Genomic DNA, 17,647 nt, shown 5'->3' on the forward strand with positions numbered 1-17,647 from the left:
AGCCTTTCCAGTTGGCACTTCTTGTGACATAGTCTGTGGGTAAAAGCCATGACTGCCATGAGATTGTGTTGGGGGGGGGGTAAATACATGGACCCTTTGTGGCTGTCTTGGCTCCCCCTCAAAGCCAAAAGAAGAATATTCCTGAAGCCATCCAACCATGCTCATGCCTGGGAGCATACTATTCATGTGGTTGCCTGAAGACTGGTGGTGGTGGTAGCGGCATGCCTGTGACTGGTGGTGGTGGTGGTGGTGGTGGCATACCTGTTTGTATCCTCATGACAGGAGGTTCTATGGAGGAGTCAAATGATGAGAGGGATTAGTACAGTCAGATATATGTCCATGTGGGCATACTATGTACATTGATACATGCTAGGGCCTATACTGATTCTCATGTCAAACTCTATAACATGCATGTGCACATTGTGATTTGTGCTATAAGGGATTTTAATATGCGCAGTATACGGGTATGTGTTTCATACAATAGTTATGTGTACATGTCAATGATGAAAAAAATATGTTCTTTAAGTGACACTATGGTCACACAATTTACTTTAGCCTGATGTAGGCACAGCACCTGCTTTATTGAGCTAAAAGTATTGTGATGGCTATAGTGTCCATTTACTGAAAACTCTACATGTGGCTTGTGGCCTGTGTTAATCTGAGACATGTTAGTATTGCACTATTCCACTTCAAATCATGAATTGCATTGTGTTAAGTAGCATTAATGTCAAATATAATTATAGATGTTTTTGTTAGTAGGCCAAATACGATGCTCCTCATTGTGTACATGAATGTGTGATATTAAGGGATGTTATATCTCAAATACATATAATACTGGTGTTTGGGATGTTACTCACCAGCATGATGTGCTGTGGTTGCAGCCCCTGAGTCACGAGCCCCTGGAAGTCCATGGACTGCTGTGATACTCAGGGACTTATCATCTCCAGCCAGGTGTTATATTCTATGTCCAGGGATGGACCACCGCCTGTTCCCCTCTGGTGCATAGCTTCCTGCCCCATCTTTTCTTTCACCTGCCTCTTGCAGTCATTCCACCGCTTTTTAAGGCCCTCAACAGTCCTCCTCTGCAGGGCCACACTGTTGACGGCATCCTCTACCGCCAACCATGCTGTTTTTCGCCTTTTGGCACTGCCTTTGCCCTTCTCCTGCCCAAAGAGGGCACTGTAATTGTCCATGATGGCCTGGACTAGGGCAACATTTTCCTCAAATGAGAAGTTGGGACATCTCAGCCTCCATGGACGCCTGACTTGCTCCCTGTGATGTCCCTGGTGTGGGTTCCTCCCTATCCTCTCCCTCCTCCACCCTTCTGTCCCCATGTGCACCCTCTGTCCCTCTCCTAGACGTGCCTGGTCTCTGGGGCTCTCGGGCATCTCCCCTCCCATCATCCCTTCTAGCTCTCCCTCTCCCCACTCCACTTACTCCCTGACGGGGACCCCACTGCTCCTCCTGTCCTCTACAATACTCCTCTCCCTGCCACTCCTCTCCCCTCCTCCCTCCGCCCTACCTCTCCCTGCCATCCTCACACTACACACACTCACACTCACTCCCAGTTTAATCACACACAATCACAACCAAACACTCAGCCTATCACACTGTAAAATTCAAATAAAATGTGTGAGGTGTTAGAAAAAAAGTGTGGTGTCTTTGTATATGTATGTATGCAAAATGTGTGCAATATGTAAAAATATGTGTAAGTGTACAATCTTAATCAAACAACAATGCGACCTAACTAACTCCTCTGTTTGCGTCTCTCTCTCTACTCTGACTAATCCTCCACTCCACTGTAGTGTGCTATAGCTCAACGAACCAACCAAACACACTGAAGAAAATGGCGGCTGCGCATGGGTTTATATATGAATTTTGAATAGCGTAATTACGTGTTGCATTTTTATATGAACTCGCGGTTAATTTTTACGACTGTTAGCCTAATTTGCATAAAACTACTCTTTATTGAGACTTTCCGTGGACAAAATACTGGCGTAAGTTACTTGTGACGACTAAAATGTGTATTTGCGCACATTTCGGAAGATCGCCAGTTTGTCCTACTTACGCCAGATAAGCATCTAACGGCACAGTATATGCAATACCCCAATGTGCGAGGTGAAATTACGGGCGGCGCGGGTTACATTTTGTAGATGGTCCACCAGACGTGCCTTATGTGTCCAAGTCTGCATAAGGTTGTGGTCCCTACGTCAAACAAGTTTTGGTAAGGAGGTAGATTAAGACTTTAGAAAGGTGTGCTAAAGGTCTTTAACACACCTATGGATGTTGGAGATTGTACCTCAGGAATAAAGGATCAGTTTTGATTCACTCCTCCTTAAGGACAATTCTCCTTTCCTGGATGATCCAAGTTCCTATAAGGTCAGGGTTTCGCTATCTTACTTAGCGGACTTAAAACAAAAATTATGTTTTTTGGACAGTTTTCATATCAGAATAGTGACAGAGGTTCTTCTTCTTCTTCTTCAACCTTTTTATAGTCCCAAATAAGGAGGATACATTTTGTCCTATTCTGGATCTCAAATTTTTAAAGGTAGGCCAGTTTTTTTTTTGTCTACTCTGGGGACTTGATTCAGAAAGATCATACAATTTTAAACAACTTTCAAATAGACTCCTATTATCAACTTTGCTGCATTCTCCTGGTATCTTTTGTTGAAGGAGCAGCAATGTTCTTCTGGGAGCTAGCTGAACACATCAGGTGTGCCAATGAGAAGAGGCAAATATTTACAGCCAACAATTAGCAGCTAGCTCCCAGTAGTGCATTGCTCCTCCTCAAAAACCACCTATGTCTGCTTTCCAACAAAGGATACCTAGAGAACTAAGCAAATTAACTAATAGAAGTAAATTGGAAAGTTGTTTAAAAGTACATTCTCTGTCAGAATTATTAAAGAAAAAGTTTGGGTTTCATGTCCCTTTAAAAAATGTTTTTCTCCTACATTGGTGTATCCGGTCCACGGCTTCATCCTTACTTGTGGGATATTCTCAATCCCTACAGGAAGTGGCAAAGAGAGCACACAGCAAAGCTGTCCATATAGCTCCCCTCAGGCTCCGCCCCCCCAGTCATTCTCTTTGCCGCTCTAACTAGTAGCATCTCCCGGGAGTGGTAAAGAGTATGTGGTGTTAGTTGTAGTTTTTTATTTCTTCTATCAAGAGTTTGTTATTTTAAAATAGTGCCGGCTTGTACTATTTACTCTGCAGCAGAAAGTGAAGAAGATTTCTGCTAAGAGGACTATGATTTTAGCACCAGTAACTAAAATCCATTGCTGTTCCCACGCAGGACTGTTGAAACCAGATAACATCAGTTGGGGGGAACAGTTTGCAGGCTTAACTGCTTCAGGTATGATCAGTCATTTTTCTAACAAGATCCAGTAATGCTAGAAGACTGTCAGAAATTCCCTCTGGGATAGATAAGCCATTGTTATTAGATTCAGCAATAAAAGGATGGCTTATTTTAAGGGCTTATGCTGGTTGACGCTATTGTGGGCTAATCGATTGCTTTTTAGCAAGTTTTCAACTTAAATAGGTGTTTTTTTATCAACTTAAAACCCTTTTGGGGATTAATTTGTGCCTGGCACTTAGTTGGACACCTAATCTAGTCAGAAAGGCCCCTCCACTCTGGTATGCAGAGGAAGGAAGCCTCATTTTCGTGCCTCAATTGTGCACTTGTTTTGACTAGCCAGTTCATGCAGCTTCACGTGGGGAGTCCGGAGGCATCAGAGTCCCTGAAGGCTCAGGGTCTATGGTCTCGGGAAGAATCTCTTCTCCCGATAAACATATTGGAATTGAGAGCGATATTCAATGCGCGCCAGGCATGGCCTCAACTAGTGGAGGCCAGATTAATCAGATTTCAGTCGGACAACATGACGAATGTAGCGTACATCAATCATCAGGGGGGAACGAAGAGTTCCCTGGCGATGAGAGAGGTATCCAAGATCATCAAATGGGCAGAGGATCGCTCCTGCCATCTATCAGCAATTCACATCCCAGGAGTGGACAATTGGGAAGCGGATTATCTGAGTCGTCAGACTTTCCATCCGGGGGAGTGGGAACTTCACCCGGAGGTTTTTGCCCAGTTAACTCAACTATGGGGCATTCCGGATCTGGATCTGATGGTGTCAGAACTCAAAAGTTCCATGTTATGGGTCCAGGTCCAGGGATCCCAAGGCGACACTGGTAGATGCCTTAGCAGCGCCTTGGTCATTCAATCTAGCTTATGTCTTTCCACCGTTTCCTCTTCTCCCATGGCTAGTAGCCAGGATCAAATAGGAGAAGGCTTCGGTAATTCTGATAGCTCCTGCGTGGCCACGCAGGACCTGGTATGCAGACCTGGTGAATATGTCATCGGTTCCACCATGGAAGCTACCTTTGAGGCAGGACCTTCTAATTCAAGGTCCATTCGTACATCCAAACCTAGTCTCTCTGCAACTGACTGCTTGGAGATTGAACGCTTGATTCTAGCTAAGCGTGGGTTTTCGGATTCAGTTATAGATACCCTGATTCAGGCTAGAAAGCCTGTCACTAGGAAAATTTACCATAAGATATGGCGGAAATATCTTTGTTGGTGCGAAACCAAGGGTTACTCATGGAGTAAGATTAGGATTCCAAGGATTTTAGCTTTTCTCCAAGAAGGATTGGAGAAAGGTTTGTCAGCTAGTTCCTTAAAAGGACAGATATCAGCTCTGTCTGTTTTGTTACACAAACGTCTGGCAGCAATGCCAGATGTTCAGGAGTTTGTGCAGGCTTTAGTCAGAATCAAGCCTGTCTACAGACCTGTGGCTCCTCCATGGAGTCTAAATCTAGTTATTTCAGTTCTTCAGGGGGTTCCGTTTGAACCTCTACATTCCATAGATATTAAGTTACTATCTTGGAAAGTTTTGTTTTTGGTTGCTATCTCTTCCGCTAGAAGAGTTTCTGAATTGTCTGCTTTGCAGTGTAATTCACCCTATCTGGTGTTTCATACAGATAAGGTCGTTTTACGTACCAAACCTGGTTTTCTTCCAAAAGTGGTTTCCAATAAGAATATTAACCAGGAAATAGTTGTTCCTTCTCTGTGTCCTAACCCAGCTTCTAACAAGGAACGTCTGTTACACAATCTCGATGTGGTTCGTGCTTTGAAGTTTTATCCAAAAGGAAATAAAGATTTCAGACAAACTTCGTCCTTTTTTGTCGTCTATTCTGGTAAGAGGAGAGGTCAAAAGGCGACCTCTCTGTCTTTCTGGCTGAAAAGCATCATCCTGTTGGCTTATGAGACTGCTGGAAGGCAGCCTCCTGAACGAATTACAGCTCACTCTACTAGAGCTGTGGCTTCCACTTGGGCTTTCAAGAATGAGGCTTCTGTTGAACAGATCTGTAAGGCAGCGACTTGGTCTTCACTGCATACATTTGCCAAATTTTACAAATTCGATACTTTTGCTTCTTCGGAGGCTATTTTTGGGAGAAAGGTTTTGCAAGCAGTGGTGCCTTCCGTTTAGGTTACCTGACTTGATCCCTCCCTTCATCCGTGTCCTAAAGCTTTGGTATTGGTTCCCACAAGTAAGGATGAAGCCGTGGACCGGATACACCAATGTAGGAGAAAACAGAATTTATGTTTACCTGATAAACTTCTTTCTCCTACGGTGTATCCGGTCCACGGCCCACCCTGGCATTTTAGTCAGGTTTAAATTTATTTTTATAAACTACAGTCACCACTGCACCCTATGGTTCTCCTTTTTCTCCTAACCGTCGGTCGAATGACTGGGGGGGCGGAGCCTGAGGGGAGCTATATGGACAGCTTTGCTGTGTGCTCTCTTTGCCACTTCCTGTAGGGATTGAGAATATCCCACAAGTAAGGATGAAGCCGTGGACCGGATACACCGTAGGAGAAAGAAATTTATCAGGTAATCATAAATTCTGTTTTTGCATATCTCAATTCAAAAGACCATGTGAAATGCTTCAGGTTTGTAATTATAATCAGGCATTACTAGTCCTAGATACTATTAGCTGTAATATTGTGCCTGACTAAGAACTCTAAGGAGCAACGTTTTGCAACATTTATGTGGTAAGAATCATCTCGTTCTCTGATGAACCTACTAAGTCTTCTAACTTCGTTATCTGGTTTGTATATTTTTCTTGGTCTTGCAAGGGTCTCAAACTTACTGCCATTTTCTTTTTTGGTTGTATTAAGACCTTAATCTGTAAGGTATTCTTGCTTATGGGCCAGTCTCCCTGTGAAAGTATTTCTGCTCATTCTACTAGAGCAGTTTTCCACTTCTCCATTAAATTCTTTGATTTTGAAGTGCATGCACCTTTTCAGAGGCTTCTTTTGGCAGAAAGTACTGCCGGCTTCAGTGCCTGATCAGTAACATGCATGCCTATATATGAAATTATTTGATGAATTGTTAAATGGTTATCTTTGGTTCCAAAAAGAGCACTGCATATCAGTATAATGAAATTATGCTTTCTTGGTAACTTTTCAATTACAATTAATTGTTTACACATTTTGGATGAGGGAGGGGTAATTAGGGCAAAAGTTTAGTTTAAAAGGCTTTAGCTTCCATTTGTTAAACAGTAGCCTGAGGAAACAGCCTTTGTACCTGAGGAACTAGTTGCAACTGTTTTTAAACAATTGTTTTTATATTGGGGTGTTGTCAATTCACATCCCTTGAATTTTTAAATAAATTGTTATTTTTATGGAAGTCTAAGCCTGATTGTTTATTTGGAGATATTGGTAACATCATCCTGCCGCAGGATCAGTGTAGCTGGGTCACTGTGATTCCCCAGCCTGCCTCAATCAGCACATAGGTGCTGCTCCCTTTGTGAGTATACAATCTTCAAGTTTGTCCATTTGTGCCATTTATATTACATTATTGCACTAGGAGGTGCTCCCCCATCTCTTTTTTTGATTTCTTGTTCAGATTCTACATTTGTTTCCATTCAATGCTCCATCATCCAATCTCTGGATCAGTGTAGCTGGGTCACTGTGATTCCCCAGCCTGCCCCAATCAGCACATAGGTGCTGCTTATTTTGTGAGTATTTTTCTTGCACAAATTCTATTTTTTTGTTTATTATCTTGCAATATTGCACTAGGAGGCGCCCTCTTTTCTTTGTGATTAATTTCCACAGATGTTCGGTTAACATGCATGCCTTACCTGTATTGCCATCCCCCAAGTCTTGGGGTATAGGATCCCACATGTTATGATCTTGTGGACTTTCACCATCTTATGAAAGAAAACAAAATGTAGCTACATTTAGCCACCATCAGCAAGCGCTACCCAGGGTGCTGAACCAAAAATAGGCTGGCTTGTAAGCTTACATTCTTGCTTTTTCAAATAAAGATACCAACAAAGAAAAATTAATAATAGGAGTAAATTAGAAAGCTGCTCTATCAGAATCATGAAATAAAACATTGGGTTCAGTGTCCCTTTAAGGGGTAAATACATTAGAATTACATAATGAACAAGGGCATTAAAAAACTCAATGTAACAGCATTTATTTCTAAATGAGCATTAGATTTGTTTCTGACAAATGTCAAAATTTTATTTGAATATAAATTCTGATTGGCCGATAGACACTTTGTACTTTAAATTATTGGCTGATAGGCACTTCTTGCTAATTCTTGTTGTTTTCTAAGTACTTCCTGTAAATGTTAATTGAACATTATTATAATTACCTATAAGTGAATGAGTAGGAATTGCAAGTTTACATTTAAACAGCTTTTACTTCATAATTGTGCAGGCAATACAAATGTCAACATTTTCAATATAGATGATAGGACATTTTTTTAATATGTTTCTTTAACACATAGATTTTGACATATACTGTTAAGAACCATGAGACTCATCTCAGTAGCACCCTTTTCTCTCTTATGTTTTATCATAATTAATCCTCAATATAAATAGTTGTGCCTGCACTTATTTTGTCAGCCATGATTGTTTCTAGTTAGGTTAATATATCAAGGTCATTTTAACAGTTACTTTACCAAGTATTTTAGATTAAAGGGATAGTAAAGTCAAAATTAAACTTTCATGATTTTGATATAACATGTTATTTTAAACAACTTTGCAATTTCCTTCTATTATAAAGTTTACTTTGTTCTCTTGTATCCTTTATTGAAGAGTAAATCTAGGTAGGCTCATAGGAGCTCAGTAGCGTGTACTATCTTTATTACTCTATGGCAGTGATGGTGAACCTTGGCACTACAGATGTTTCAGAACTACATTTCCCATGATGCTTGGGCACTCTGCAGTCCAGTCAAGCATCATGGGAAATGTAGTTCTGAAACATCTGGAGTGCCAAGGTTCGCCCTCACTGATCTGTGGCAACAGTGTTTTGCAACTATGTTTGCAGCGATGTTATACATTGTTACAAACAATACTGCCATAAAATGCTAAAAATACTTCAACATTGCTGAGCTCCTAGCTATGAGCCTAAATAGATATACTCTTAAACAAAAGATACCAAGAGAACAATGCAAATTTCATAATAGAAGTACATTGGGAAGTTGTTTAAAATCCTATGTTATCTCTAAACCATGAATGATTTATTTTAAATTTACAGTCACTTTCAATGAAGGAACATATATAGATAGAAGTCTTGTGTTAGGCAACACAAAATATGCAATTATCTGTTTATGTTAGCATTCAAGTTTGTAAGAAAAATCTTGTGTGTGGGCTAAATAAATTGTATACAAATAAAATACATCAGATTTCTTTTATTTTTATATCAGGATAAATTGGTGTTTTTCTTTCTTCTTTCAGCTGCTTTTTAGGTGAGAAAATGACATTACATCATTATATGTTCTGTGGGTTAAATGATGTTTTTGTGTGTTTCTTTATACAGGAGACTGCTTTATTGAATGCTGGATATGGTCCGTTATAAACCATATGTCTATATACTGCAGTGTATCCTGGAAAAGTCATAGGACTCACAGCAGAAAAATATGAAGAATTAATCACAAAATATCTTGGAAACCCAAATAAAAGCAGGAATAAATGAAGATTGTTTGATAAAAAAAATATATATGGACATTTAAAAAATATATATATATATAAATTGCATAACATTTCTGCTTATTATTATAATAGGCTAAAATGTGTAACATGTAATGAAATAAAAAGTGATCAAATAATATTGTGTACAAATAGGAACACAAATTCCTTATCTATTTAAAATAAAAGGATACAAAAAGTAAAAATAACAAAAGGAGTGAATACAATTGCAGCGTCTCATGACACTTGATCTCAATTAAAGAGGGAAGTCCATAAAACGGCTCTTCCAGTAGTCACTAAGATGTGTATCTTGTATTGCTTGAAAGACTTATAGACATAGGGGCATATTTATGATTGTGCGAGCGGACATGGCCCGATATAGCGGATCATGTCCGTTGCACATTGATAATTGCAGACAGCTTACGTTCTCGGCATTTATCATTGCACCAGCAGTTCTTGTGAACTGCTGGTGCAATGCCGTCCCCTGCAGATTTGCGGCCAATCGGCCACTAGCAGAGGGTGTCAATCAACCCAATCGTATTCGATCGGGTTGATTTCTGTCCGCCGTCTCAGAGCAGGCGGACAGGTTATGGAGCAGTGGTCTTTAGACCTGAAGGCTTGCCGGAAACACAGGGCATCAAGCTCCATATGGAGCTTGCTAAATATTCCCCATTCGGGTAGATTTATTAAGCAGGAGATGCTGCAATCTACCCCTGAAGTTTCAGGTCCGCAAGAAGCAACGGTCATATACGATCGGGATGATTGACACCCCCTGCTAGCAGCCGATTGGTCACAAATGTGCAGGGGGCAGCCTTGCACAAGCATTTCACAAGAAATGCTTGTGCAATGATAAATGCTGACAGCATACGCTACAGCGGATCATGTCCGCCCGACATTTGATAAATCGGCCCCATAGTCTTTATATATTTGTGCACGCATTTTGTATTATTTCTACTTTAAAAAAATAGAAAACAAAACAATTCAAATTCTGGATTTGAGCCCAGGTTAACTGGGTCCTAATTAGATGCTTAACAATGAAAAAGCGTGCATACTATCCTTAATCATATTCGTTTTTTTCTTATACATTTTTTGCCCTTGAGTGCTTTCCTCTGGCGAGTGACATCACAGGCTTTGCGATCACATGGAGGGTAGTGGGAGTGGTGGCTACAGGCTGGGGTAGGATTCGCTGGTGTGCTCACTGTGTATCCAATACAGTCCATGCACAAAGAAGAAGAGAAGGAGCACGTTTATGAGTTGTAAAAAGTAACTTTTATTTGACTGCTTCAATTAAAAATCCATAATGCAAAATTGACAGCAAAAAGGTGAGGAAGGTTGGTCGGCAAATTCCTAGACTCACAGATGCATTTTGGCTGAACAGCCGTAATCGTAGTGAAGTCTGTTAGCCACTCTGGCCTTTTAAACGTTACAAATGCATATGATTGGTTAAAAACATAACCACGGATTTAACCCTGAAAACCTTCCTCTCATTCATTTTCTTATTTCATGCAGTATATACATTTGAAAGAGAGAGAATATACATAGAATGAATATCAAACCTGTGGGAAGAGACCCATAAAGTAATACACTTAAAAAAAGGCATACATTTCAGCATTAAAGGGACAGTCAACACCAGAATTGTTGTTGTTTACAAAGATAGATAATCCCTTTATTACCCATTCCCCAGAATTGCATAGCCAACACAGTTATATTAATACACTTTATCTTGTGATTATCTTGTATCTAAGCCTCTGCAAACTGCCCCCTTATTTCAGTTCTTTTGACAGACTTGCATTTTAACCAATCAGTGCTCACTCCTAGGTAACTTCACATGCATGAGCTCAATGTTATATATATGAAACACATGAACTAACACCCTCTGGTGATGAAACACTGTCAGATTAGAGGCGGCCTTCAAGGTCTAAGAAATTAGTATATGAACCTCCTAAGTTTAGCTTTCAACTAAGAATACCAAGAGAACAAAGCAAAATTGGGGATAAAAGTAAATTGGAAAGTTGTTTAAAATTACATGCCCTATCTGAATCATGAAAGTTTATTTTGGACTTTACTGTCCCTTTAACAACAAGATATACATTAGGTCACTGGGAAGAGTGTACTTGGACACTAAAATTAAAATATAACTTTTATTAGGTTAAAACTTAAAATGTAGGGAATATCACTGCTAAGACTGAATATACATGAATGTCAAATGATCTGATTCATATGGATAAATAACCTGATTTAAATAGACACTCTTATGTGAGGCTAATATCAATATGGATGCGCGCACAGTAGGGTTTTATGTAGAATAAGTGATTGGTGAATACATTATCAAATAACACTTTGGAATTGTAACTTATGAACTTGCTCTCACAAATTGTTACTTACAACAGAGACAAAGCCTATATAGTTTAACAGGCTGTGTTAGATTCAAAGTGAGAGAACAACGTAAGATTAGATTGTACTAGTTGAAGTGTCATATTGAGACAAAGGTCCTAGTAACAGGTGAGTATCAATATTAGATGATAGAGTTACAGCTTAAATATTAATTATTCAAATACACTGTAAGTGACTAAGCGCTTAGAATAGATAAATCCTAAAAATAAGGCAATGTAGACCTGTAGGTTTTATATTAATAGCGTAGTGTTTGAATAATGACCCATCTTAACGCAATGTTGCGCTTACAAAGGTAGCAGATTATAATTTGATTCTGTATGCACCAATCACTTATTCTACACAAAACCCTACTGTGCATATTGTCCATATTGATATTAGCCTCACATAAGAGTGTCTATTTAAATCAGATTATTTATCCATATGAATCAGATCATTTGACATTCCTGTATATTCAGTCTTAGCGGTGATATTCACTACTACTCCTGTCCCAGGTTGTGATTTTAATTTAGATCCCTACATTTTAAGTTTTAACCTAATAAAAGTTATATTTTAATTTTAGTGTCCAAGTACCCTCTTCACACAGTGACCTAATGTATATCTTGTTGTTAATGCTGTAATTTACGCCTTTTTCGACTCTTGAATTCTATCAAGAATATTACTTTGTGGGTCTCTTTCCACGTGTTTTTTCTAATTCTGTATTCCAATACACAGCACCACTCGCCCATAACTGCATTTACTTTAGTGTGGATATTTAGATAGGAAACGAGTCTCTCTACACACATAAGTAGTGCCATTGGTTTATTTATTTTAGTAACTTTACATTCATATCCGTTTTAATACAATATACCGGTATTTCAGAAACAAATTTATTTATAATTCGGTAACTATGTAACACTTTACTAAAACATTGGAACAGATCATACCTACAGGATTCACACCGTCGCATAACCAAAAAAAAAAATATTCTTTGATGGTGCATGTTTAATATTTAAATTATTATTGAATAGTGTTCACAAACTAGACCTGCTTTATATTGCTAGTAATAACAATAATAGTTGTTCTGCTTCATTAATAGGATCCATCTAATAGTCCTTGTATAGTTCTTGGCTAGTTGTATCTAAAGATCTGCCTTATCTGCTCTAAATGTTATTGTCCATATTCACATATAGCAATTGTATGGCCCTTTCAAAAGATAAAATTTACATTCAAATTATTTAAAGGTATACACTGATATATAATTCATTCCCTGTCACACCGGTGTTTTGCATATAGACTTGATTTGCCGACCAACCTTCCTCACCTTTTTGCTGTCAATTTTGCTACTTTATATGGGCCAGATTACAAGTGGCGCGCTAACAGTTATGTGCAAGCGATGTCAGGTTTATCAGAAGAAGCGCTCATATTACAGGTTGAAAGTAAATGTAAAAGCATGAGCGCAATCACGATTTACGCCAGAATGATTACCGCAACCTCAGATCTCTGGTTATCTGTTAATGCAAAACAAAAAAGTGTCACAAAACACATCAAAACTATATTTAAAAGTACAGTTAAACTCATAATAACACTACCTAATAAAAATTATTGAAAAAAAATATTGCACAAAAAAGTTATAATAGCTCAAAGATATGAGTTCTCAGGTGTTAGAAAAAAAAAAGGCAGGCAAAGGGCTATAACATAACATTGCCGCCACTAAGAAAATGTATTAACCCCTATTCCGCTGCTCCCCGACATCGTCACCACTATACTAAAGGTATTAACCCCTAAACCGCCGCCCTCCAGCATCACAAACACTATTTAAATATTATTAACCCCTAATCCACCGTCCGCCCACATCGCCCCATTATACTAAAGTTATTAAGCCCTACACCGCCGCCACTATAATAAACCTATTAACTCCTAAACCGAAAGCCCCCCACATCGCAATAAACTAATTTAAACTAGTAACCCCTAAACCTAATGACCCCCTAAATTTATATTAAAATTACAATTTCCCTAGCATAAATTAAATTTAAACTTACCTGTCAAATTAAAAAAACTAAGTTTAAACTAACAAACTAATATAATTATTAAACTAAAATTAAACTAACTACCAATTAAATAAACTAAACTACACATTAAAAAAATCCTAACACTACTCTAAAAATTGCAAAGTATTTAATAACAAAAAAACAAACAAAAACTAAATTACAAAAAATAACAAACACTAAATTACAGAAAATAAAAAACGAAATTATCAAAAGTAAAAAAGAATTACACCTACTCTAATAGCCCTATCAAAATAAAAAAGCCCACCCAAAATAAAAAAACCCTAACCTACAATCATAATATATCCCTTAGCTTAGTAACAGCTAAATTGCCACCCTTAGGCACACTAGCTGCTTGTCTTGAAATGTAAATGCTGGTCTTGAATATAACTTGGCAGCTAAAACTACCTGGGATAATAAATACAAAGCTTATCAGCACAGATGCACAAGTCCAGCAGCACAACACATGCCACTGCCATTCACACTATGTAATGTCTCCTTTCCCTGGGGAAGAAGGAGGAAGGAAAGAGGTATCAAACCAAAAAAAAAAAAAGCCAGCTATCTAAGCCAGTTATTTACGACTACTAAACATACAGTCATTTTAACAGAAATTAGCAAGCAAGGAAAAAGCAAATTGACAGCAATGGGACTCCCCTTTCTGCAGCCAGCTTGTAGTTGTGACTCGTGGGCTCCATAAAAAGAGGTATTTTTCTAAAGCAGACATACAGGCAAATCAGGCTTTATTAGCTCAATAGTTCACTCACAAAATAAATCAGTAAACTATTGAGCTAATAAAGCCTGATTTGCCTGTATGTCTGCTTTAGAAAAAATACCTCTTTTTATGGAGCCCACGAGTCACAACTGCAAACTGGCTGCAGAAAGAGGAGTCCCGTTGCTGCCTATTTACTTTTTCCTTGCTTGCAGTGATCATGGATGGTGTCATGGTGGAGACAGAGCCTATAATAACCGGCCCGGTACAGTAAGGTATTACCTTCTCAATGCTGTGACACCACCGTTCCCGGGTCATGCAGCTCTTATGCAGTGGGACACTAGATACTCGTGCAGCTCGGGCTTAGTATCCCCAGATCACCCACTGCGTACTGGATGTACACAGAGGAGAACTCCTGTAACTTGCTTCCTGTCCCTAACTTGTGTTCAGTCGATCATCGCAGCCAGCAAAAAAGAAAACTTTTAAAAAAGTGCTCCCCCTTCTGCCCACCCAAAGAGATTAAGAAAGGTATAGGCTATGTTACGTTCATGTGCAGCTGTGCTCCTATGGAGGAGCCTCCACTGTCTGGATGGAAAGATCACTTCCCCGGATGCAAAGTCTGATGACTGAGATAATCTGCTTCCCAATTGCAAACACCTGGAATATGAATTGCAGAAATTAAAGAGTTTGACTCTGCCCAAGAAAGTATCCAAGATACTTCTTTCATTGCTAAAGAGCTGCGAGTCCCTCCCTGATGATTAACATATGCCACTTTTGTGATATTTTCTGTCTGAAAACAAATGAAAAGTTCTCTCTTTAATAGAGGCCAAGACTGAAGAGCTCTGAAGATAGCACAAAGTTCTAAAATATTGATTGGTAACCTCACTTCTTGAAAAAACCACACTAGTTGTTTTGTGTGAGCTTCTGCTAAATGAAAAGACTGAGCTAGTACCAAGATATCGTCCAAATAAGGAAGCAATACCCTGCTCTCTGAGTACAGATAGAAGGGCACCGGGAACCAATTTGTCGCCAAATGGAAGAGCAACAAATTGGTAATGCTTGTCTAGTAAAGAGAATCTCAGAAACTGATAGTGGTCTGGATGAATTGGAATATGATGATAAGCTAAACAAAAGGCAGAATAGTCCTTATAGTCACCATCTTGAAAGTTGTGACTCTTACAAAACGATTTAAAAACTTCAGATCCAGAACTGGTCTGAAAGAATTCTCTTTCTTTGGGACAATGAATAGATTTGAATAGAACACCAAACCCTGTTCCTGGAGAGGAACTGGTGCAATCACCCCTGAAAGCTCTAGATCTGAAACACATTTCAGAAAAGCCTGAGCCTTCACAGGATTTCTTGGAACATGAGAAAGAAAGAATCTTCCCACGGGAGGTCTTATTCTGAAACCTATTCGATACCCCTGAGACACAATATTCTGAATCCACTTATTCTAAACATAATCTGTCCAAATTTCCTGAAATAATTTCAATCTGCCCCTCACCAGCTGAACTGGATTGAGGGTCATACCCTCATACACTCTTGGGGGCTGGAATTGTTTTTTTCATAAGGCTTGGTCTTATTCCAAATTGAAGATGGTCTCCAATTGGAACCAGAGGCCTTAGGCGAAGGAGTGATTTTTTTGTTCTTTATTCTGTTAAAAGAAATGAAAATGATTAGGAGCCTTAAATTTACCTTTAGACTTTTTATCTTGGGGTAAAAAAAACTCCCCTCCCCCCAGTGATAGTGGAAAGTAGAATCCAATTGAGAAACAAATAAATTCTTACCCTGGAAAGATAGAGACAGTAATCTAGATTTAGACACCATGTCATGTCACTGTGATTCCCCAGCCTGCCTCAATCAGCACATAGGTGCTGCTCCCTTTGTGAGTATACAATCTTCAAGTTTGTCCATTTGTGCCATTTATATTACATTATTGCACTAGGAGGTGCTCCCCCATCTCTCTTTTGATTTCTTGTTCAGATTCTACATTTGTTTCCATTCAATGCTCCATCATCCAATCTCTGGATCAGTGTAGCTGGGTCACTGTGATTCCCCAGCCTGCCCCAATCAGCACATAGGTGCTGCTTATTTTGTGAGTATTTTTCTTGCACAAATTCTATTTTTTTGTTTATTATCTTGCAATATTGCACTAGGAGGCGCCCTCTTTTCTTTGTGATTAATTTCCACAGATGTTCGGTTAACATGCATGCCTTACCTGTATTGCCATCCCCCAAGTCTTGGGGTATAGGATCCCACATGTTATGATCTTGTGGACTTTCACCATCTTATGAAAGAAAACAAAATGTAGCTACATTTAGCCACCATCAGCAAGCGCTACCCAGGGTGCTGAACCAAAAATAGGCTGGCTTGTAAGCTTACATTCTTGCTTTTTCAAATAAAGATACCAACAAAGAAAAATTAATAATAGGAGTAAATTAGAAAGCTGCTCTATCAGAATCATGAAATAAAACATTGGGTTCAGTGTCCCTTTAAGGGGTAAATACATTAGAATTACATAATGAACAAGGGCATTAAAAAACTCAATGTAACAGCATTTATTTCTAAATGAGCATTAGATTTGTTTCTGACAAATGTCAAAATTTTATTTGAATATAAATTCTGATTGGCCGATAGACGCTTTGTACTTTAAATTATTGGCTGATAGGCACTTCTTGCTAATTCTTGTTGTTTTCTAAGTACTTCCTGTAAATGTTAATTGAACATTATTATAATTACCTATAAGTGAATGAGTAGGAATTGCAAGTTTACATTTAAACAGCTTTTACTTCATAATTGTGCAGGCAATACAAATGTCAACATTTTCAATATAGATGATAGGACATTTTTTTAATATGTTTCTTTAACACATAGATTTTGACATATACTGTTAAGAACCATGAGACTCATCTCAGTAGCACCCTTTTCTCTCTTATGTTTTATCATAATTAATCCTCAATATAAATAGTTGTGCCTGCACTTATTTTGTCAGCCATGATTGTTTCTAGTTAGGTTAATATATCAAGGTCATTTTAACAGTTACTTTACCAAGTATTTTAGATTAAAGGGATAGTAAAGTCAAAATTAAACTTTCATGATTTTGATATAACACGTTATTTTAAACAACTTTGCAATTTCCTTCTATTATAAAGTTTACTTTGTTCTCTTGTATCCTTTATTGAAGAGTAAATCTAGGTAGGCTCATAGGAGCTCAGTAGCGTGTACTATCTTTATTACTCTATGGCAGTGATGGTGAACCTTGGCACTACAGATGTTTCAGAACTACATTTCCCATGATGCTTGGGCACTCTGCAGTCCAGTCAAGCATTATGGGAAATGTAGTTCTGAAACATCTGGAGTGCCAAGGTTCGCCCTCTCTGATCTGTGGCAACAGTGTTTTGCAACTATGTTTGCAGCGATGTTATACATTGTTACAAACAATACTGCCATAAAATGCTAAAAATACTTCAACATTGCTGAGCTCCTAGCTATGGCCTAAATAGATATACTCTTAAACAAAAGATACCAAGAGAACAAT

General features: G+C 38.6%; 1 protein-coding gene across 1 annotated transcript in view; it reads left to right on the forward strand.

Moving 5' to 3' along the window:
• Positions 1–9,124, forward strand: part of LOC128651855 (uncharacterized) — a 199,174-nt gene extending 190,050 nt beyond the window's left edge. Inside the window, exon 10 of the mRNA XM_053704840.1 lies at positions 8,834–9,124. Within this exon, the coding sequence (XP_053560815.1) occupies positions 8,834–8,872 (39 nt within the window). The 3' untranslated portion in view covers positions 8,873–9,124. The remainder of the gene's footprint in view (positions 1–8,833) is intronic.
• The last annotated feature ends 8,523 nt before the right edge of the window (positions 9,125–17,647 follow it).

The sequence above is a fragment of the Bombina bombina genome, chromosome 3 (assembly GCF_027579735.1).
Source record: "Bombina bombina isolate aBomBom1 chromosome 3, aBomBom1.pri, whole genome shotgun sequence".
Lineage (NCBI taxonomy): Eukaryota > Metazoa > Chordata > Amphibia > Anura > Bombinatoridae > Bombina > Bombina bombina.